Source organism: Crotalus tigris, unplaced genomic scaffold, assembly GCF_016545835.1.
Source record: "Crotalus tigris isolate CLP2741 ecotype Arizona unplaced genomic scaffold, ASM1654583v1 scf7180000017623.1712378, whole genome shotgun sequence".
In the NCBI taxonomy this organism is placed as follows: domain Eukaryota; kingdom Metazoa; phylum Chordata; class Lepidosauria; order Squamata; family Viperidae; genus Crotalus; species Crotalus tigris.
Genome location: NW_024096518.1, coordinates 1166208 through 1189646, shown reverse-complemented (window position 1 = coordinate 1189646; position 23439 = coordinate 1166208). Strand labels below are relative to the sequence as shown.

The window sequence follows — 23439 nt, the reverse complement described above, 5'->3', positions numbered from 1 at the left end:
TAAAGTTCACATTATATATGAACCACAAGTCAATTGTACCTTATTCAGTTAAGTTATATACCTCTTGAGCTAAAATTCACATACAGTATGCCTCTGTGCACTAAAGCCTCATTAAGACTTTACTATGGCTTTATTATTACCTGAACATAAGACACACAGTTCAAAGTGCAAGGTGATACCCATCCTAGACTCAAAATTCTTTAACATAAGCAGGATTTCAACATCAATACTGTTGGCTTCTGTTGGCATTAAAAGGTATGTAGCTGTTCTTAAAAGTCACAGACAAGTGCCGTCACTCAGAAACTCCTTTTAGTCATTGATTTCAAGCCCTGCAGACCCTATTTCTACCATTATATACTATTATTCATTTATTTTCTTCTAATTTCTGGTACATTGAAAAATCCTCCTAAAAACCAGGAGACATAGTTATCATGTGACCATGAATCACTTCACCATAAAACTATTTACATCTTACCTTTGCAGGCCCCTCTCTCATTTTCTTCATTTGATCTTTATATTTCACCAGCTCTGCATCAAGTCTAGAAATTTTCTTATCAATCGATTCTGCTCTGCTATCTACCTTTAGTAAATAATAATAAAGAAACTATTAACTGGCAGCAAAAGATATCAGTCAAAATAAAAAGTAAAAATGTTCTACAGCAGGGCTTTTCAACGGGTGATATGCCTACCCCTTTTGGTACTTTGCCACATGGCAGGTGGTATGTGACTGCTAGCCAAATGTAGCAGCTGGAGGTGAACTGAAGAAAAAAGGAGGGGAAAGAGAGGAGAGGCTATAAAAGAACGTGGTTTGGGTGGGAGAAGGGGAAAAAAGACAACAGGAAAGGTTTAATCTCTTTAAATAAATGAAATTAGTTTTACCCCCTTTAACTGAGTCTGTCTGTGGCTTTCAGAAAGTTTTCTTTTGAAGGTAAAGAGCTTAATTTAAAGCTAAAGCTTTTCACAACTGCAGGAACCTTTCAGTCTAGAATTGCAACATTGTGACACATAACAAGCCTGAGGCAGCTTAAAGAGAGGAAAAAAAAACAACGGAGTTTGTGTTTCTTTATTTTCTTGCTTTGCACTTGATTCCTGTGTCTTTAAGGGATTGGGTGGTGCATTCTTACTACATTGGAAGAGCTCAGAAGGACAAATCAGCTAGCTCAGGAGTCTACAAACTTAGCAACTTTAAGACCTGTGGACTTCAACTCCCAGAATTCCTCAACCAGCCATGAGGGCTAAGGAATTCTGGGAGTTGAAGTCCACAAGTTTTAAAAGTGCCATGTTTGAAGACCCCTGAACTAACTGGTAGTGGTGAATATTAATAAACATGGATAAATTCATCATACATTTGTCAGTGCAAAGGGAAAGTGATTCAGTAAAGGAACAGCCACCAAAGAAATTAAAACTGGCACTTTTTTCTACAGTTTGTAATATTTTATTAGATTATAGAATAAAATACAAAAATACAAAAGCAAATAGTAGGACACAGTGGGGAGGAAAAAGAGGGAAAAGTGAGGGGGAGAAGGGAAAAAGAATATACTTCCTCTGTTGAAGTAGAAGGAAGCATTAACACTGAACCTCAGCTTTTTACTTTTCCATATTATAAATTAGTCATTTCTATAACAACAAATGAATCTAATCAGTAAAACCCAAAATCCCAACCCCCCTTTTTTAATCATCAAGTTTTTGACACCTTGCTAAGCACTGGTGATAGTCAAATATTGTCATGTCCTAAAAGTGGTACAATCTGTGAAAAGGTTGAAAAGCCCGCTTCTACAGTATGGCTTCTGGTTTTGTGCAGTTAGCGCAACAGCCGAGGGACTGCAGGGCTCTATACTCTACAGCTGCGTTTGGGACCCTAAATGGGCCAAAAGTCACCCTGGAGAGGTGGCAAAGAAGGAGGGAAGTCCCGCTGAGCCTCGGAAGACAGTGGTTGATCCAGACGTCCGGGGAATGCTCTACAGAAACCAACAGAAGACAGGCTAGCATCATTCGTGAATCTAACCCAAGCTATATGCAGCTGAAGCCAAAAAGCACTAAATTAAGCAATCGTAAACACCGTGATTGAACTGGGTAAGAATACTGATTCTCTCTCTTCTACCTGACTGATTTCCTGAAAAAAAAAAAAGAAAAAACCCCAGAAGTAAAAATCCTCTGAAAGTGAGGGGGAGTCTTTGCTTCATTCTCCTCTAAACAGAAACAGGGAATTAAATTTATGGGGGATAAAAATACACAGAAATAAAATTAATATAAGATTTAAACTTGGAAAAAGTGAAATTGATGAAATTTATTAAGAGTTTCCTGGCAAAAGATTATTGATGGGAGATACAGGTAATCCCCAAGTTACGAGCATTCACTTAACGCTCATTCAAAGTTACATGATGAGCGCTTCCTAGTGCTTATGAGCAAGTCCCGAAGTTACGAATATTGCAACACAGCAGTTGTTCGCCTTTATGAGCGATCGCAGTGGCTCTGCAACATTCACCCTGGTTATTCCCTCCCTTCCCACCCTTGCCCTGGGTCTCCCTAGGCATAAAGCCTTCAATATTCACTCTGCGAAGATTAAGATCCTTCACTTTCTTGGCTGCTCCAGCCTTCAATGCATTCGCAGAGTATGGAGGCCTAAAGTAATGCAAGATCATGCAAGATCAGTGTGGTGAGATCTCACGCTACTGATCTCGCATGATCTCACAGTACTTTAGGCCTTGCTCTCTCAACAGAGAATGGAACTGAAGCTGGGAGATGCTTCCACATGCCTCCGGAGGCCTTTTTCAAGCTGACGCCGCCAGATTTGAGGTCAGGGAATGCTTCTGTGCACCCCGCGCAGCCCGATCCGGGTTCTGGAGGCCTTTTCCAGGCCACTGCTAACCAGATTTGAGGCCGGGGAACACTTCTGAACAACCTGCATGGTCCAGTTCCAGAGGCCTTTTTTAGGCTGCTGATACCTGGATTTGAGGCAGGGAAACGCTTCTGCGCAACCCATGCGGCCCAATCCGGGCTCTGGAGGTCTTTTCCAGCCCTGATCAGGCCACGGGGGGACTGCGGAAGCATTCCCCGGCCTCAAATCAAGGCAGCAGTGGCCTGGAAAAGCCTCTGGAGCCTGGATCGGGCCATGCAGGGTGCGCAGAAGCATTCCTTTGCCTCAAATCCAGCAGCCTGGAAAAGGCCTCTGGAGCCCAGATCAGACCGTGGAGGGGGGGTCGCCTCAAATCCAGATGGCAGCAGGAACCGCAGCAAAGAGGAGATGGATATTTTTCATGTGAGTCCAGTGCAGCAGGAAGGGAGGGGGAAGCATGTGATATCTTAGTGGGTTGGGGAGGCCTTGGAGGCCTGTTCCAGCACGAAGCCCTCCATGACCTTCCCCACCCTGAGATATCTCATGTTTGCTTAATGAGCCGCATGCGTTTTAACAAGCAAGGGAGTGATCTCATTCCTTGAACAAGATTCACTCTACGAGTTTTCGAATTATGAGTGAAATGGGCAGCCTCCATTACACTCATAACTCAACGACTACCTGTAAATTGTTTATTTATTTTGAAAATTGAAAGATGGACTGGTGCTGACATCTACTGGTGGATGGAAATACTACCCTAAATATACAGCTCAGAAAAAAAAACTTGTTATTCAAAGCTTTAATTAAACAAAGAACAGCTGTAATAAAAGAAAAGATTGTGGACTAGCTTTGTAAAATTTAGAAAAAAATTGACCTTCCTGGACTATAAATATTTTTTAAACTATAACTTTAAAGCAGTTGGCAGAGAAAGGATTTTTGGTCATTATGGAGCATCAGAGGCGTGCAGAAAAAATATATCAAGAAAAAATAAATACTTTCCAGGAAGAAATTTATGTTATGTTACAACAAATACAAATGAATTAATTTTGAACCATGAGGAAATTAAGAATGAATTTCAAAATTTAAATGAATGCATTCTCAATTTAATGTCACAACAAATAAAGGACCAGAAAACAAAAAGAGAGAGGGATCATGTAAAGCAGACAACTGAATATAAACTAGTGGAAAGAAACTTTGAGATGGAATTTAATAATGGAAGGAGTCAGATGGACAAAAGCTTCCAGGAAATCCTGGACAAGGAAAAGACAACCTATATGTCAAGAATTCGAGAGAAAAAAGGTGATGGGAGAAACTAAGAGAGAAAGAAAGAAAAAGGTATCTGAGGAATATCTTCACAAAAATACTTTAACTGACTTAGCTTTTGTACTGATAACATCTATAAAACCATGGGAAGATCTTGGGATTTAACAGAACATACTGACTAGAAAAAGTGTTTGGCCAAAAAAAGGGCTAAAACCAGAATTAAGAAATCTTCAAAAAAGGGAAAAAATGGTTCCAGGAAATTACAGACTTATCAACCTGACCTCAATATCTGGGAAGATTCTGGAAAAGATAATCAAAAAACGAATCAGTGAACACCTAGAGGCAAACAAAATCACTACTAAAAGCCAACATGGGTTTGTCAAAAACAGACCATGCCAGACAAACCTTACTGCATTTTTTGACCAAGTGACAAAATTAGTGGATCAGAGGAATGCTGTGGATATAATTTACTTGGACTTCAGTAAGGCATTTGATAAAGTAGATTACAACCTACTACTCAATAAGATAGAAAAATGTGGGTTAGACAGCATCACCACCAGATGGATCCATAGCTGGCTGACCGGCCGTACTCAGCGTGTGGTCCTCAATGGAACTGCATCTACATGGAGGGAAGTGTGTAGTGGGGTGCCCCAGGGCTCTGTTCATCTTCATCAACGATTTGGATGAGGGGATAGATGGGGAACTCATCAAATTTGCAGATGACACCAAGCTGGCAGGAATAGCCAACACTCCAGAAGACAGACTTAAGATACAGTAGGACCTGGACAGACTTGAACACTGGGCGCTATCTAACAAAATGAAATTCAATGGTAAAAAAGTAAGGTTCTACATTTAGGCAAGAAAAACCAAATGTACAGGTATAGTATAGGGAGTACCTTGCTCAATAGTAGTAACTGTGAGAAGGATCTCGGAGTCCTAGTGGATAATCACTTAAATATGAGCCAGCAGTGTGCTGCAGCTACCAAAAAGGCCAACACAGTGCTGGGCTGCATTAACAGAGGGATAGAATCAAGATCACGTGAAGTATTAATACCACTTTACAATGCCTTGGTAAGGCCACACTTGGAATACTGCATCCAGTTTTGGTCACCACGATGTAAAAAAGATGTTGAGACTCTAGAAAGAGTACAGAGAAGACCAACAAAGATGATTAGGGGACTGGAGGCTAAAACATATAAGGAACGGTTGCTAGAATTGGGTATGTCTAGTTTAACGAAGAGAAGGACAAGGGGGGACATGATAGCAGTATTCCAATATCTCAGGGGCTGCCATAAAGAAGAGGGAATTAAGCTATTTTCCAAAGCACCTGAAGGCAGGACAAGAAGCAACGGGTGGAAACTAATCAAGGAGAGAAGCAACCTAGAACTAAGGAGAAACTTCCTGACAGTGAGAACAATTAATCAGTGGAACAGCTTGCCTCCAGAAGCAGTAAATGCTCCAACACTGGAAGTTTTTAAGAAGAGACTGGACAGCCATTTGTCCGAAATGGTGTAGGGTTTCCTGCCTGAGCAGGGGGTTGGACTCGATGACCTCCAAGGTCCCTTCCAACTTTATTATTAAATTAGATGATGGGATTCATTTGATGGAATATTTAAAGATTAAACAAACACTTGTTTGAATATGGTTAAAGAAGCTTAGGAGGGATAGGCTCCTTAAGCAATGCAGTATTTTTTTGCCTATGATATGAGAAATATAAAAATGTGTGGGAAGATTTATATCAGGGAAATGTATTAAATATTCAAATATAATGGATTTTGAAGATTTGAATATGTTTTTAAAAATGAAACATTGATTAATAAGGTATTTTAGTTTAAGAGGGATAAGCTTTTTTAGATATTCTTGTCTTTTCTTCTTTCTATTTCAAGATATGAAAAATTTAAGTGTTGGGATGGCTCATTTGAAGAAAAAGATTTCAATATATAAGTGTAATTAACTCTAAGAAAATTTTAACAAGTAAAATGCTTTCTTTTGAATATTTTGGGGAAAGTAAATTTAAATGAGAACTTTAAAAAGGATCTATGACAAGGTGATCTAGATGATTAATTAGAAAAAAGCTTAATAACCAAGTGGAGGATATTCGTAGACATTTAATTGTTATTTTTCAAAAAAATGTTTTAATTTAAGGTTGCTAAAAGAATATTGGAAGAAGTGAAAATCAAGGAAAATTACTATGTGGAATATGGAACTATAGAAATTAAATGTTACTGATTATTTGTAAATACAAACCTAGACAACATACTGTTTACCAAATATCAATGGTGATATGTAAAAAAAACCAATAAAATATATATACGTATATAAAAGTGTTCTACAGTATATATTCTAATTCTAAACATGCCATCTTTAGCAAATGGTTATATTTGTTTATCAACAATAACTATTCACAAAAGGAATCACAGAAGAAATAAAATAATTAGGACTAAGTGAGAGATTAATTTTTAAAAACAACTTGACAGGGCTCAGCCTTTTTAAAGAGAAGGTAATAAAAAATAACTGTTAAAAGCATTTATTTGTAGACAGGTTGTAAGGGACAAACAAAGGGTTTTTAAAAAAATTCTTGTTAAAAAAGAATTGCTATATCATGGTATGCAAACATGAATAAAATTTAGTTTATAACACACATTATAATTAAAACAATTAATCCCCACCTACATTGCTTAAAAAGCCTTAAGTACACATAAGAGAAAAGTAACAATTGACTCTGACACTTTTATTGTTCCTCTGTGTACCCCTATCATCGCTTCTAAATACTAAAAAGGTAACTTTTATCTTGAGATTTTCCTCCATAATACATCCTAAATTATAGTGGCTGGAATCCAAGAACTCATCAAAAACATGATCATGCACAGTATTACTTCTCTATCCGTTCCCCAATTCCCCTAGTTTTGAAATAGCTTGCCAAGTAGAATGAAACTTGTTATTTAGAAAGCACAAGATACAAACCATTATAAATAGGCAGAATTAACCACATAATTCTTTGGAGGGGCAAACGAAAGGGATAAAAGTGATTAGCAGGTATAATATAGATTCTTTGGTTTTAAATAAATCACAACCACATCAAGCCAAGCACGTTCTCAGAATCCAGCCAACAATTTATTCAACAAACTATGGTTAAGCAAACCATGGCTCACCGCAAGACATGAATCAAATTACTGACTACTTCTAAACAATTCAAGTCAGAGCCATGGAGCCATATGCAATTCAGTGCTCAAACTACATTACAAACACTCATTCGACGCGACCAGTAAATATTGCTCCCGAGAATGAGTATGCTGCTCTGCTACCGACTACGTCTTCTTATTCACCCTAGATCAGTGTTTTTCAATCTTGGCCCCTTTTAGACGTGTAGACTTCAGCTCCCAGAATTCCTTAATCAGCAAAGCTGGCTGGGGAATTCTGGATGTTGAAATCTACACATCTTAAAGGGCCCATGGTTGAGAAACACTGCCCTAGATTATCAAAAACAACATAGTAAATTTGCCAATAGATATCTGTACTAAAATGTTCTGATAATGAGATTCAACCTCGACGACGACTATATTCTTCTCTAGAGAAGCCGATAGGTAAGGATGCTCCAGCCACATACCCTCTCTGTGTGTGGTACCTACCGTGCCAATACAGTCCGTCAAATTCGGAGGTGGCGCCTTAGGCTTCGATTTGCCGAACAAACGATTCATCTCAGCCGGAGAAATACAGCCCAAATAGAAAACAAAGAGCGACTTGAAAAGTTTCACAAACCCCTCGGACCCGGAAACTATCCATTGCGCCTGCTCAGTAATCTCGCTCTTCTGAGACAACGACCAATCAGTGGACGATAGAAACTGCGAGTGACATTTGGATTAAAGGCCGGAAGATGTTGAGAAAAAATGGTGATAGGAAAATTAAACTCTTCCGGGTTTCTTTGGAAAACCCCGTTGTGGAGGAGAACTTGTTAGTAGAGCAAGGATGTATTTGCTTCGAACAAGGAAAGGATGGAAATAAAGACTGGAGTAACAGGGACAGAGTAAAGTCTTAGGAATGTTTATTATCTTCTTTTTACCTTTGCAAAATAGTAGGCAAAATACTATGACAGATTGGACTAAAGGAAAGCTACAAGATTTTCTGGATTATTATGGAAACCATTTTAACAAGTTCCCATTGTACGTTAAAAGAGTTTATACATTCTGTTAAGTTTGTTTTATTTAATAATGGCTGGCTAAATTTGTACTGATCTTTAAATATGTTTTAGTGAATTAGGTAAACCAGCTTTAACAGTGACTTGAATAAGGACAAAAGACCAATAACTGGCTTAATTTACTTTTAACAATATAAAAGTTAGGGTTCCTTTTCCGTGAATGTGTTCAGACTCTAGATGCATATATTTCTTGTTTTGCATAGAATGCTGGAAAGACCAACCAAATTTTACTCCAGTATATGTGAGCCCAGTCTGTGAAATTACTAGTTCTTTGTACCATTGAAGTTTAAAAGATTAAATATTCCATAATATTCAGATAATGTAGGTGCATCATGCAAATACAGCCAATAGGAAAGATTTTGGTTGGATTCATATAATAAATTAAGACATGAATTTATAAACTACAATGACTATTCAACATCACTGAATTATACATTTGAATTACATGTGATCCTGGTTTAACAAATAGTTAAGTACTGAAGGAAATAAAAGTTATTTTAATAATTGTAAAAATAATTGTAAAAATGTAATGCCATTATATGAAATTCTCTCTTTAGTACAAATGTAACACTGTAACGCAAATGTAACAATGTAGTGCCAATATATGAAACAGGAATGTTTACTGTTTCCTGCCCATGTAAAGGTAATCAGCATGTAAATGGTAATCAGCAAAGATAATTAATTATGACCAAATATTTACTATTTCCTGCCTAAAAATCCTCCGGACACAGGAACTTACACTTTGAGTAAAAATCACTATCAAAGGGGGATTTTGACCCTAGGTGAAAATTACAAATAAACAAGATAACAACAGATGGATGGAAGAGGTCAGGTTAACAAAATACAACTTCAAAGTACATTATAAAGATGAAAGAGCTTCTTAGATGTGGCATACATTGTAGGAGTATAAAATGCAGATCTTGAAATCAGGCCAGTGCGCTCCTGGAAGCCAATCCATTGGGAAGGATCCAGGAGGCCCGTTTGCAAATGCTTCTATTCTATTCTATTCTCTTTTCTTTTTATTCTTTTTATGTTATTCTCCAATAAATCTTTGTTTTGTTAACCAGACTTATCTTCGTATTGTGAGTATAAAAATTTGGGGTTTTTACATCTCACAATCTTGGTGGAGAATGCGGGCATTAAGAGCTTCTAGAGGACACTGTTCTCAGTAAAATGAGGAGTGCACCTGTTGATTTCAACTGCCTGGAGTTATCTGAGATCTAGTTTCCCTTTGCAGGCTCCGAGCCAAACTAAATTGACAACTCTGGTTTACAAAAATCAAAGAACGGGAAAAAAGGAAGAAAATCAGCAACTGAAGCCCAGACCAGGTAACCCAGTGCACTGGCCCAGGTAAGACACTTTTGCCCCGAAGTAGGGAACCATGCAATTGTACCTGGGTGATCAGGAGAGCGACTGTGGGAGGATTTTTGCGATAACGGCTGTGTGAGTGTGATGGGCTGTGTTCTGGGAACACTGGTAAGTCTAGAGGAGTGCGGACCTGAAAGGTTGAGATCCCTTACTCCCGCAAGGGAGAAGGCCAGCCTGAAGGGAAGCAAACTGGTGTTAAGAGTTTTGAGTGGCCGTCAAATCGAGAACCTCAGGGAACTATAATCAGGGAAACTCTCAAGAAGATGGGTTGTTGTTGTAAGTCGTTGTTGTAAATCTAAAGAAAAAAACGCTGTAAAATTGAGTAGCTTCAAACAGGAAAACCCATCTTGCTAACAGCAGATGCCTTGTGTCTGTGAATGGGTTTCCCAGGCTCTGCCCATGTGGAGCTAAGGTAGGAAAGGAAGTTTTGGGAAATAAGGGGAATGAGAGAAATGTGTGTTTGTCTCTGTGTGTGAGTGAGAAGACCTTTTTCCCAATCAGTTTTCTGTTCTCTTTTCCTTGTCTTGGTATGTATATGTGTGTCAAAGTTTTTGTGTGTGAGGTAAATGTGACTGTTAATTGTTTCTAATCCCAAGAGAAAAGAAGATGCCAAAAGAAACATCCTCACTCTGTTTGTCTGGCCAACAAACAAAGTGAAGAAAGATGTGTTTGTTTGTTTAATTTTTTCCTCTCCCTCTTAAGAGCAGCCCAAAGTTACCTGCTCAGGCAGGATATCCTATACCATTTTCTTGCCTATTCTGCTCTCTCCCTTTTGCAAATGTTAGGTGTGTTAATGCCTTTTCAAACTCTATCTGCAGACACAACCCCCCCTTTCTCTCTGCTTTTTTCTGGCTGTGTTGCTTTGAGAGGGAGAGAGAGAGAAAGGAGAAGGGGGTTTGATCTTTTTAACCTTTTCTCTGCTTAGAATTCAGGTTTGAGAAAGGTGGGGTGGCTGTGAAAATTTAATGCCCGTTTTTGCAATTTTTTCTATTCAAAAGAGAGGTCAGTAATTGTTGGACAACTTTTTTGGGAAATTTTTGAGTTTAAATTGTTTAATATCAACCAAAAGAAATGATTCTAAATTGTTTTGCTTAGATTTATAAATGTTTTCCCTATTTAATGGAAATTTGTTTCCATTTGAATGGAATTTGATTAAATTGGAATTTGACTAACTTTATATTAAAAGCAATACTAGAGTTTGATAAAAAAAACTATTTCAGTAACTCAGAATATCTTATTAAACTTGTTTATTTTTGGTGAAGTTAAAACAAAGAAGTTGAGAAAAAAATTGGGATTATAAATAGCTATGCTGTTTTGATTAAAGATTTGTATGCAAAACTGTTAGAAAAAAAGCTTGTGTTAACAAATGCAAACAGGGTTTGGTGAGCTCTCCTTTGTTGGCTCTTTGCTTAGGTAATTTATTTATAAACAAGGACAAAGGTTGGAGGAGGTTTTGACCCAGAAGTGTGTGTGTGGGGGGGAAAGGCAACCAGTGGCATTTGTATCTAAAATTGACATCTTGGGGGACATCTTGGTGATTAGCATTTCTTATCAAGTGTGGACAATTTTAATCAGGAAGCCTAAAGGAGGTATACACTTGTTCATAACAAAGTAGTTGGAAAAAGAAAAGAGCAAGAAAAAGAGAGACATAATGAAGATACGATAGTAGATGGGGAAGGAGGGTTTACCAAGAATTGAATTAAAAGATAAAATAATTAGAAAATATGTACTCGAACTGTCCAGATATTTTTCTCTCCTGCAATAGAAAGGCATTCTTGCCCAAACTCCACCCTTGGGCTTTGCAGTATACCAATACAAAGCAGGACAGTGGGTATACTAACTCCAACCTGGGAAGGACTTTACATCGTCTTGTTAACCACTGAGACAGCTATCCGGACAGCTAAAAAAAGTTGGACCATTATTCCTGAGTAAAAGGGCCCGTGCCAGCCCCAGAGGAGTAGAAGATGGAATCTCACCAAGGAGATCCACTGAAGCTAAAGTTCCGAAGGACTTCATGGACTAATAGTCAATCTTCCTGACAGAAAGGGGGGTAATAGAGGAAAAAGGACTAAACTTTATATTTCTTTTTCTATCTAGAACCAAAGGAAAACCAAGACCGCCGCATGTGCTGATTTTGTGAGTTTCTTTGTGGGTGTTGTTGCTGCTCTCACTTTATTAATTGTGTTCAGTGCACAGGGTGTGAGATAGTGATATTCAGTCTTAGAAGATGTATTGGAACATTCCAAGGTGGTATGTCTGGGGGGGGGTTCTTATTATACTCTTAAAACCTGTCCAACCATTAGAGTCATGTAAGCAAAGTGTAAAAATGACAAAGGGAGAAGGAGAAAATATACACTGACTCCAAGTATGTTTATGGAGTCTTGAATACTGATGGAAGAAGAAAAGAAAGAAGTTATGCTAGAGTGGCAGAAGGGAAGGAAGGAATGGATAATAGAAGAAAGAAACAAGAAAGTTGTTTTAAGTTGGTTTGCACAGACTTGTGAATTGCATGCATTAAGCAGGGAGACTGCCATTAACGTGGTCAGCTCAAACATGTGAATTGTATGCCTTAACACAAGCCTTAGAATGTTGAAGGAATAAGAATGTACTAAAGATGGGAGGTGGATATTACAAGATGGGAGAGGGATGTTGAAAAGAAAAAAGAAAAAACAACAACAAAACAATGGCTGGAACACAGAAGCAGCCACTGAAGGGGGGTTGCAAGGGATGATTAATATTTTCTAAAACAGGATGGTTGTATTTATATTTTAGTTAAACAAATATGTGATAAAATTCAAGTTAAAAAAAAAAAGCTTTACAATATTTAGTGGTGAGACCATGTCAATATAGGCCTCAACTGGAAAGTTGTTTTTGTTTCTTTGAAATGGGAGGCTTTTGTTACATGAAGGTTCAAGAATGTCAATGAAGAAGAGAAGAAAGTTACTCAGTAACTGCAGGTTACTGTGGTGCAGGTTTTGTCTTCCATCTCAATACGGGCCCAGGCTGCCTTACCACCTGTCTCTGGCCATTGTTCCTGGAGAGTGGATTCAGGTGAAAAGAACTATCACCTAGAAATACCAGTCCTGAATGGTCTCAACCATGCCAAGTCCTCCTGATTTAAGGAATCAAGGCATGAGTCCATGGAAAGTCCCATCATATCCTCTCCAGTGAAAAACTCCGCAGCTGGACGGCCTGAAAATGAAATTTCAACCTGCCTCACCTGTTGAATTGTTTCCATCTAAGTGGGAGAAAAACTTAAATGGATTGGACGTGTTCCTAGAACCTGGACTATGTGTTGAAAAGTTTTTCTTCTGCTACTATTGTTTTCTTAGTACTTTCTTTGGTAGAAGGAAAGACCATGGGCCCAATACTTTAAGGAACATTGGGGAAAGAAGACTCAGAATATGAAAACTTGCTTGCACAGGAATCTAAAGAAAATATAGGAAGTTATGAACTGTTAAAAGTATAAAAGAATAAATTCAGGTGGAAGAGAAGAAGGGAGGATTGAAGGAAATAAAAGTTATTCTTTTAATAATTGTAGAAATGATTGTAGAAATGTAATGCCATTATGTGAAATTGTCTCTTTAGTACAACTAAACACTGTAATGCGAATGTAACAATGTAATGCCAATATATGAAACAGGAATGTTTACTGTTTCCTGCCCATGTAAAAGTGACTACAAATGATGATCAGCAAAGATAATTAATTGTGACCAAATGTTTACTATTTCCTGCCTAAAAATCCTCCGGACACAGGAACTTACACTTTGAGTAAAAATCACTATCAAAGGGGGATTTTGACCCTAGGTGAAAATTACAAATAAACAAGATAACAGCAGATGGATGGAAGAGGTCAGGTTAACAAAATACAACTTCAAAGTACATTATAAAGATGAAAGAGCTTCTTAGATGTGGCATACATTGTAGGGGTATAAAATGCAGATCTTGAAACCAGGCCAATGTGCTCCTGGAAGCCAATCCATTGGGAAGGATCCAGGAGGCCCGTTTGCAAACGCTTCAATTCTATTCTATTCTCTTTTCTTTTTATTCTTTTTATATTATTCTCTAATAAATCTTTGTTTTGTTAACCAGACTTATCTTCGTATTGTGAGTATAAAAATTTGGGGTTTTTACATCTCACAGTACTGATAAAACTTTTTAAATAGAATTTTATTTCATGCACATAGAAATCACAATTATAGGTTCAATGCAAACACTTTAGATCAGGGGTTCCCAACTGGGGGTGCAAGACGATATTCCATGGGGTGCAAAAACTGGGGTTTAGAAGTTTCAAAATTATAGTGTATATGCATAATTCATTGCCATTATTTCGAACTTTTGTTATATCAGAAATGTTCTAGGGGTGCAGGGATAGGAAAGATTGGAAACCGCTGCTTTAGATAGACAAAATAGATCATAAAGAAGATATGTGTCCTTTTATTATGTTGAGCCAGCATGATTGGAGATAATATCCCATTTATTCCACAATAATATATATATTTTCAGGGTAAGGTCAACTACAAATTTTGAGTTGTAAGTGTGCACTTAATGCTATTTTTTTTGCCACCATAGACAATTCTTTTATCAATGCTATTTTACTGAATGTGATCTCAGAGTCAGACTTCACTTATTGCACTGAATCATGTTTTACTTAACCAAGGTTTTCTGAATAAACCACTGGCTGGGTTCATACAACACACTAGCTCAGTGTTTCCCAAACTTGACAATTTTAAGGCATGTGGACTTCAACTCCCAGAATTCCACAGCCAGCGTTGGGAGTTGAAGTCCTCATGCCTTAAAATTGTCAAGTTTGGGAAACACTGCACTAGCTGAAATTCATGATTTAAAAAACACAATGACTCGATTGTAGAGATATGAAATATTTGTGTCCAAAACGGGAAAGGCTCTTTGAATCTAGCACAGATATCCTCAACTCTTACCCATTTTGAATATTATACATTCCTGCAGGTTCATAAAGAGACTAAACCAAACTTGAATAAAATGCATGGTTTAACATGCTATTTGAACTACAGCGAGGGAAAAAAGTATTTGATCCCCTGCTGATTTTGTACATTTGCCCACTGACAAAGAAATGATCAGTCTATAATTTTAATGGTAGGTTTATTTTAAAAGTGAGAGACAGAATAACAACAAAAAAATCCAGAAAAATGCATTTCAAAAAAGGTATAAATTGATTTGCATTTTAATGAGTGAAATAAGTATTTGACCTCTTCGCAAAACATGTCTTAGTACTTGGTGGCAAAACCCTTGTTGGCAACCACAGAGGTCAGATGTTTCTTGTAGTTGGCTACCAGGTTTGCACACATCTCAGGAGGGATTTTGTCCTACTCCTCTTTGCAGATCTTCTCCAAGTCATTAAGGTTTTGAGACTGACATTTGGTGGATCAAACTTTCACCTCCCTCCACAGATTTTCTATGGCAGAAGTCCCCAACCTTTTGAGCACCAAGGACTGGTTCCATGGAGAGAGGTTTTCCTGTGGACTGGAGGGGGCGTGGTTTCATGTATTGCCTGCATTCCGTGAATGGGGCTTTGCTTGTTTGTGCAGACCAGTTTCTGGCATGCCACAGCCCGGTGCTGATTCATGGACCTGGGGTTGGGGACCTGTTTTATGGGATTAAGGTCTTTGTTACCTTGGCCATGTGTTTTGGGTCATTGCCATGCTAGAATACTCATCCACGACCCATTTTCAATGCCCTGGCTGAGGGAAGGAGGTTCTCACCCAAGATTTGACAATACATGGCCTGTCCATCATCCCTTTGATGTGCTGAAGTTGTCCGGTCCTCTTAGCAGAAAAACACTCCAAAAGCATAATGTTTCCACTTCCGTGTTTGACAGTGAGGATGGTGTTCTTGGGATCATAGGCAGCATTCTCCTCCTCCAAACACAGCGAGTTGAGTTGATGCCAAAGAGCTCAATTTTGGTCTGATCTGACCACAACACTTTCACACAATTCTCTGAATCATTCAGATGTTCATTGGCAAATGTCAGACAGGTCTGTATATATGCTTTCTTGAGCAGGAGGACCTTGCGGGCACTGCAGGATTTCAATCCTTTACAGTATAGTGTGTTACCAATTGATTTCTTGGTGACTATGGTCCCAGCTGCCTTGAGATCATTGACAAGATCCTCCCATATAGTTCTGGGCTGACTCCTCATTGTTCTCATGATCATTGGAACTCCATGAGGTGAGATCTTGTATGGAGCCCCAGACCAGGGGAGATTGACAGTTATTTTGTGTTTCTTCCATTTGTGAATAATCACACCAACTGTTGTCACCTTCTCACCAAGCTACTTGGCGATAGTCGTGTAGCCCATTCCAGTTTCGTGTAGGTCTACAATCTTGTCATGACATCCTTGGACAGTTCTTTGGTCTTGGAACACGGTGGAGAATTTGGAATCTGCTTGATTGATTCCTTCTGTGAACAGGTGTCTTTTATACAGGTAACAAGCTGAGATTAGGAGCATTCCCTTTAATAGAGTGCTCCTAATCTCAGCTTGTTACCTGTATAAAAGACACCTGGGAGCCAGAAATCTTGCTGATTGATAGGGGATCAAATACTTATTTCACTCGTTAAAATGCAAATCAATTTATAAGTTTTTGAAATGTGTTTTTCTGGATTGTTTTGGTTGTTATTCTGTCTTTCACTGTTAAAATAAACCTACCATTAAAATTATAGCTGATCATTTCTTTGTCAGTGGGCAAATGTACAAAATCAGCAGGGAATCAAATACTTTTCCCTCCTCACTGTAAGTCTTATGTTCAATTTGTGTTTATAGAACATGGTAATCTAAGGTAATAAAAGTCCCAATGTGCTCTTCAAATATTAAAATCATTTTACACATACACACTTGTTCCTGGGTTCAGTGTTATATACTACAGGCTTTTGTTGAATTAAAGTATTATCCATGAGCCCTTGAACTGGCAGAAAATTGTACAGCATAAAATATGTTCCTCCCACTGATGACTGATATTCTTCCACAGGCACTGTTTTAATAACTTAGGGTTCTGACATGCCGCCCCTCTAGAAAAATGAGAGATCCACCTGGAGATAGAGAAAATAACAAAGAGAGAGAGAGAGTTGAAACAACGTTAGTCAGGCTTATCCGGATAACAGGCATGGAACTTTTTTAGCAGTCAAAGAGCTCTGACATGCTTTTTATGCACCCACTCATTTTGTGATGGTGGGAGGTCTTTCCATGCCACCATGTACTGAATGGGGCGATCCATGATGTTTCCTGGAGTCTAATATTTCTTTAATTTCAAAATGCTGTTTCCCTTCCACCATAAAGGGTTGTGTGGGGAGAGGTTAGTTCCCATTTAACTAGGCTGCAGTGAAATACAGGGTGGACCTGTCTCAATGGTTTTGGGAGTTCCAATTCCACTGTTACTGGGTTAATTATGTGTTTTATGGGGAAGAGTCGTATGAATTTTGATCCTAGCTTTTTCGATGGCTGCAGGGATTTTAAAAATTTGGTTGAGAGATATATTTCCCCTCTATTTTGAATGGTTTGGGTTTCATTTGTTTCTTATCTGCCTGAACTCCCTCGCTTCATCTACAGCTTTTCTAACCACAGGCCAGTTGTTTTGTAGCTGTTTAATCCACTCTTTCAAAGAGGGGATGGTGGGCTCATTTACAGGTAACTCAGGCATTGGGTTGAAACTTTGTCCTGTTGCCACTTGGAAGGGTTTGTGGCTGGTACTTGAATGTAGTGCATTGTTGTAAGCGACTTCTGTGAAAGGGAACAGTTCAGTACAGTTATCTTGTTGTAATTTATGAAGCATCTCAGGTATTGTTCTAATACTGAGTTTGAACATTCTGTCCCACCATTCGTTTGCGGATGATGACTAATGTCAGTCCTTGACTGGTACAAAGTAGGTCCAAAAAAGCTCTCCAGAACTCGGAGGTAAACTGGATTCCCATCTGATATAATGCATTGTGGGACCCCTTGCAGCTGATATATATGTAGTACAAATAATTTGGCTAGAGCTTTAGCAGTGGGAAGTTTCTGGCAGAGTATAAAGTGGACCTGTTTGGAGAATATTCTCAAATGACAGTGTTTCCTGCACTTTCTGATTGGCTAGCAAGTCCTCAAACCTGCATCTCAGGGCTGCCATAAACAGGTTAAAATTCTGGAGCTCAGGAGCATCAACATTATGTAGGGACACCATTCACTGGGCAGCTGCCATCTTCCAGGTCCAGGGTTACAATCCTGACACCTCCACGGTCCCAGGGATGTCCCACCCATATTTGTGCATGTAGCTTAGGATGTGGGCTAGGAAAAAGCCCAACTGCTGGGGTGATCCATCGTACTTTACCCACAGGGCTGGAACCTTGCAGTCAGGCAGTTGAATCCCCCTCCTTCTGGCTCAGCATCCATCTCCTCCAGCTGGGGTGGCACGGGCTGGGGTGGTGACCTTGACTGTCACTCCAACGGCTTTCAAGGCGCTCGTGGAAGGGCCAGGGTTTGCCTTCTTCCTCGTCCCAGCCTATGGCTATTGAACCCCTGTAGGGATCGGCCTCTTCTTCCTGGAGGTTTTTGAACACCTCTACCAGCATGCCAATGGTTTGCTTGAGGAAGCGGTCAGAGCACGCTGGCCTTTCGCTCTCATCTTCAGTGACATTTAGTGATCTCTCCATCTTGTGCTTCCAACCAGGTTGATGGCTGCCACACTTGAGAGTGACTTTCCTAGGTTTCGTGTCCCAGTCGTCCTTCCCCACTCCGATCGACCATCTCGACCAAGTGTCCACCTCTTTGGATGGCCTGGTGGAGTCCGAGCCGTTGCTGCCTGGGCAAGCTTTCAGCGAGGCCCCCTCCAAGCGCTCGGTTTCTCTCTTCTCACCTCTGTGATTAGACATCATTTTGCATGGTGCCCATGGTAGGATTAGTCCTCTGGGTTGACCACTTTGCAGATCCTGCCTAATGTAAAGACCTGCCTTCGTTTCTTTATCAAGAAAGCAGAACTCTTGAAACTGGCATCATTTCAAAAGGAACTTTTATTGGCAGGTACAGAAAGCAGGAAAGCTAGGCAGGATCTGAGGACTTCCTGTTCGAATCAATAGGTTAAACCTGTGAAACAATAATCCCACCCCAACTGTCCATCCAGTCAGTTCAAACAGGCCAATCCACAGGTGACATCGAGCTATGGGAAAGCAACCAATAAGGTGCTTCTCTCAAGGTTGTTAGGTCTTCTTTAGTTTCTCCCTGTGCTCTGAGATAAGGCAGATGGCCCCGAGGCATTCCTTTCACACCCCATAAAGGATATATCAAAGCAGATAGAGAAAACAGTCTATATGCACTACAAGCCCGCGGCTACCCCCCTCCCCCCATAGGAGGATGGCAGAACCCCAATAACCTAAACCCAGAGAATATGCATAATTAATAACTGAGGGTTCTGACAGTAGATGAAAAGTTAATCACTCTCTTAATATGAGATGGAAGTAAGGAAAACGAGTTCTGACTGATAGCTAGACCAAGAGTTTAGCTACCTACCAAAGTTCATTCTGATTGTATGCAAATATGGCTGCAATCAAAGGAAGTGTAATTATTAGGCAAAACAAGGCAGTTACAGAAAAATGCTACACCTGTGTTCAAAAGCAATCCAATGAGCAACTTGGGAGACTTGCAATATAGGGAGACCTGCACAACAGATACAGAAAATCTCCTCTCTCTTTACAGTATGGCGTATTCCTCCCCCCACCTTATCTACTGCCATTGGCCATCAACTGATCTTCAGACTGATATAGGTCTCTGAACTGTGGTCAGTTTGTAGACCAGTTGAGTACAGAAGGACAGTCCGGTTTCAAAAAGTAGACTCTGTGTATAAAGCAAAATAGCCCTGAACTAGAGAGAAGAGAGCACATGCCAGCCTTAGCCCAAATCAACCAATAGATACCAAACTAATCCCAGCCCTGGGGTGGGAGATGCAATGTCACCCGATTTCACTAACATCCAAATGATTGGTAAGATGTACAGATTCTTCAGCACAAAAAATATCTTGCCTTGTTGCTTGGGGAAAAAGCATTATTTCAGCATTTAAAATATAGTTATGGATAACTTTAAGTTGTCTTAGTTATGAGTTCTCAATGAGACTCTTGTAGAAAACGAAAGAGACTTTTACGAATTCCAGAGGGTGTAGCAGAGAGATTTATTGCGCAAGGTTCAGAAGCAGTGAAGACAAGCAATTCTGAACCCTGGGGGCAGGTTTAAACTACAGTTTTATACTTTCCCTTTCTCAGGAACAAAGGAACACACATAGAAATCTACACTGTAATACATTAGATTCATTTCTCATGGGCACACAATGGAGAATCTGCTACATACATTGTATCTGAATGCAATGTGCATTTGGTTAGTCACATATTGTTAACACAGCTTTATTCCAGTAATTATGCAGACACATCATTTTAATGATTTTTCATTATTATTATTATTATTAATTATTATTATTATTATTCCACATTATTCTATATTATTCTACCTTATTCCCCCCTTTGGAAGTTTTCTTGCTTAAACTTCCATCATTCTACCTCTGATTCAGAATCTTTTGTATTCCCATAAGGCTAACATTGTTTCAAGTTTTGCAGTTAATTGGGCTGTACTTTCTGAGATTCTTCGAATCATCAGTATAACACAGGGGAGTAAGGGAATCAGAATACATCCTAGAATTAACAATACTATTATAACAATGATGGTTTGTAGGCCTGGTAACTTTGGCCACCATCCTGAAAATATGTCTTCCAGATTAAATCTTTTCCAGGTTTGCACCGGAACAAGAGCTAGTTTGACCATTCTGTCTGTTATGTCCTTCAACACTTTTCCACTTTAATCTACTTCGATGCAACAGTTTGTTAGGTTGAATTTTCCACATACCCCTCATTCTTTGGCCAACAGATAGTCGAAGGCTAACCTATTTTGCCTAATAAATGTCCTTGATTTCACATTTTCTTTGGCCAATTCATTTAGTCCCTTCACAGTCTCATTAGTGATTAATTCTACCACCGCTTATAACCTAATAAGCATATAAATAGGTGTACGGTATCCATACATTCCATCCTCAGCCCAAGTAGCCGGGCCATAGACTAGGATAATGCGGTAAGGTGGCCAGTCATGTTCTTGCCAAGTGACTCCTGCACATTGGGTGTATGCACTTGGTTCCCTTCTTTGTCTTATATTGCCAACTTCATCATAGATGGGAACTCCAAGAATTTGCTTAGTTTTTAATGGTAACAGGAAAAATCCTGGTTGAATTATTCCCAATACACAAGATCCACACCAGTTCTTAGGTAGTTGTCCGTATGCCATTTTTCCGCAAATCCAGTACATTCCATCTGGGGCTAGCCAAAGGAGACTGGTATTTGTGGGGTCTTTTAGATATGGCATCCAAGATATGTTAGTAAGGGCATAATGATCCATAGTAGTGGTTTTGTTGGTTCCAAACCACCATTTACTGTTTTCCCAAGTCCCTGTGCATAGGAGGTCACCTACTGCTATGCAAGATTCTGTTTTGTTCCTTGAGTAACATACATGTCCTACCAAGTTGGAAGTGAGAGTCCAATCACCATCTTTCCCGCTTGTATAGGTTAAACTATTATTCTCAGACATTTCTAGTACCTTGGTATAATTTAACTCTTGTGCCTCCCATGGCCATTTTTCTCTCATATTTGTTCCACCACACACAAAACAGTTAGACACGCCTAAAGTATGGGAAATATCTTCAGCTAACTTAACAAAGGTATTGACTACCTGTCTAGGTATTTCAGGAATATTTGTTTTCTCCATTTCCTCATAATATGACCAGAATAATGATTTTTGTTCTGATCTTTTGGTTGCAGTTCTAATTTTGATTTCTACCTCTGATATTGGGTCATAGCCGTTGGCATCTATTCCTATCCCAAACATCCAGTTTTTTCTTTCCCATCTATTTTGTTCCAGGAACCAACTGCCATTATTGACTGTGAGAGTCACCAAATTACAGTTGTCCCTTCCACAGGAGTCTGCTTTTGTATTATTCTTTTCAAACAAGATGTGTTCCATCTCCTTTGGGTCTTGGGTATGCCACTTAATACATGACCACTACTTACATCTGACCATAGAGACTGCACATCCATCCGGTGGGCACAAGTACTTATGGTTTGGGATATAGCTGTGGATATAACCGATCCCTCCGCAACCATATATTGCAGCCCAATAATTAGCTGCCTTACAAACATCAAAGGTGACATTAAAACTGGAGTGTGGGTTGGATTTCCATTGGGAGATCCCTAATAATGCCTGGTCCCTAGGGCTCCCTCTTGTTCTATGTATTCGGATCTGCAAGGCCCAGCTGTGAGGATCAGACTTCGGGTTATAACACTGACCTTGGACCCCTTTTATACAAACTTTATATGTAGTTCTATTGTATGTACAGGAGCTAGGAGAACTATCTTGGCACCCTTCTGGTTTCATTGTATAATAAATCAAAGTCTTAGTTATCAGGCTTCCTTGTTTTGTAATTTTGATGCAGTTTTGACAACCCTGGTTCCCCTGTGTTTTTGTTCTGTCTTTGTGTGTGTATGTTCCCCATGTTAAATAACTAACAGATGTTACGAGCTGTAGAATCCTCATATCTTCCACTGTGCGTAGAGAGACAGCTTCCGGAGTGTCTCGGCAGGGTTTGTTCACACTGTGTGTTGAGAACCTGTTGCCGGTAGGGTTCGACAGGGTGTATTTCTTGTAAATTTCAACACCAAAGGTTTGTCCGTTTTATCCACCTTGTAAGTTACTGGATCGGCAGGTGCAGCTGCTTTCAATCTACTCCAGTGGATCCAGGACTTTCCCTCCAAGGTTTTCACTGCCAAAGGAGAATACATGACTAACAGTACAGGGTCCTTTCCATCTTGGGCTCAAGGGGTCTGATTTCCAGTGTTTTACCCATACTCTATCTCCTAGTTTGAACCCATGTGTTGCCGTGACCACTGGAGGGGGTTGTTGTTCCATCATATAATGGCGCAAATTTGAAACAGCTAAATTATGAAGCTGTAACTGATGTAACAATTTCTGTTGGTCTATTCCCCCCTTATGGGCCAAGTCTGACCAGCCCTGACTGTCAGGTTTAAATAGACAAGGGGGACGGTCAAACATGACTCATAAGGACTAAGTTGTAGTTTAGTGCGGGGGGGGGCAGTCTGATTGCATACAAAACCATAGGCAAAACATCTGGCCAATGGAGATGAGTTTCCAAACAAAATTTGGTAATGAGGGTTTTAATTGTGCAATTAACACGTTCTACCCTTCCAGCCGATTGGGGGTGAAAGGCACAGTGAAATCTCCACTTAATTCCTAATGCCTGGGCTAGAGCCTGGTTAATTTAGTGTACAAACTCAGGGCCATTATCTGATGAAATCTTAGAAGGGCAACCAAATCTAGGAATAATTTCTTTTAGAAAGATTCTGGCAACCTGTATAGCTTTCTTATTTACAGTTGGAAAGGCTTCAATCCACCCTGAATAGGTATTGATTATAACTAACAGGGCTACATATTTTTTACTCCTAGGCATATCAGTAAAATCAACAACGACATAGCGATTGGTTGTCGACCAGGTGATACTATCGGTCCTTGGCATGCATTGGTTTGGGCACAAATGGAACATTGAGAACATACTTGGGCTGTTAGCGAAGAAGCAAAGGGAAAATAGAAAAATCATTCAAGCTGTTGTAATAATGCAGTTTTTCCCAGATGATGTTGCTTATGGGCTTGAAAAATAAGGGGGCAGGCAAG

General features: G+C 39.4%; 2 protein-coding genes across 3 annotated transcripts in view; one reads left to right on the top strand and one right to left on the bottom strand.

Annotated features, from left to right (window-relative positions):
- Positions 1-7887, bottom strand: part of CHMP5 (charged multivesicular body protein 5) — a 73651-nt gene extending 65764 nt beyond the window's left edge. Inside the window, exons 1-2 of the mRNA XM_039332180.1 lie at positions 7726-7887; positions 476-580 (exon numbers count right to left, since the gene is read on the bottom strand). Of these exons, the coding sequence (XP_039188114.1) occupies positions 476-580; positions 7726-7794 (174 nt within the window). The 5' untranslated portion in view covers positions 7795-7887. The remainder of the gene's footprint in view (positions 1-475; positions 581-7725) is intronic.
- A 116-nt stretch (positions 7888-8003) lies between these two features.
- The window catches only part of BAG1 (BAG cochaperone 1), a 105833-nt gene continuing 90397 nt past the window's right edge, over positions 8004-23439 (top strand). Inside the window, exons 1-2 of one of the 2 annotated variants that reach the window (XM_039332199.1) lie at positions 8004-8256; positions 9529-9641. The gene's annotated coding sequence lies outside the window, so the exon portion shown is untranslated. Of the gene's footprint in view, positions 8257-9528; positions 9642-11777; positions 11796-23439 lie in introns of those variants that run through there. The other variant, XM_039332190.1, reaches the window with a different exon arrangement.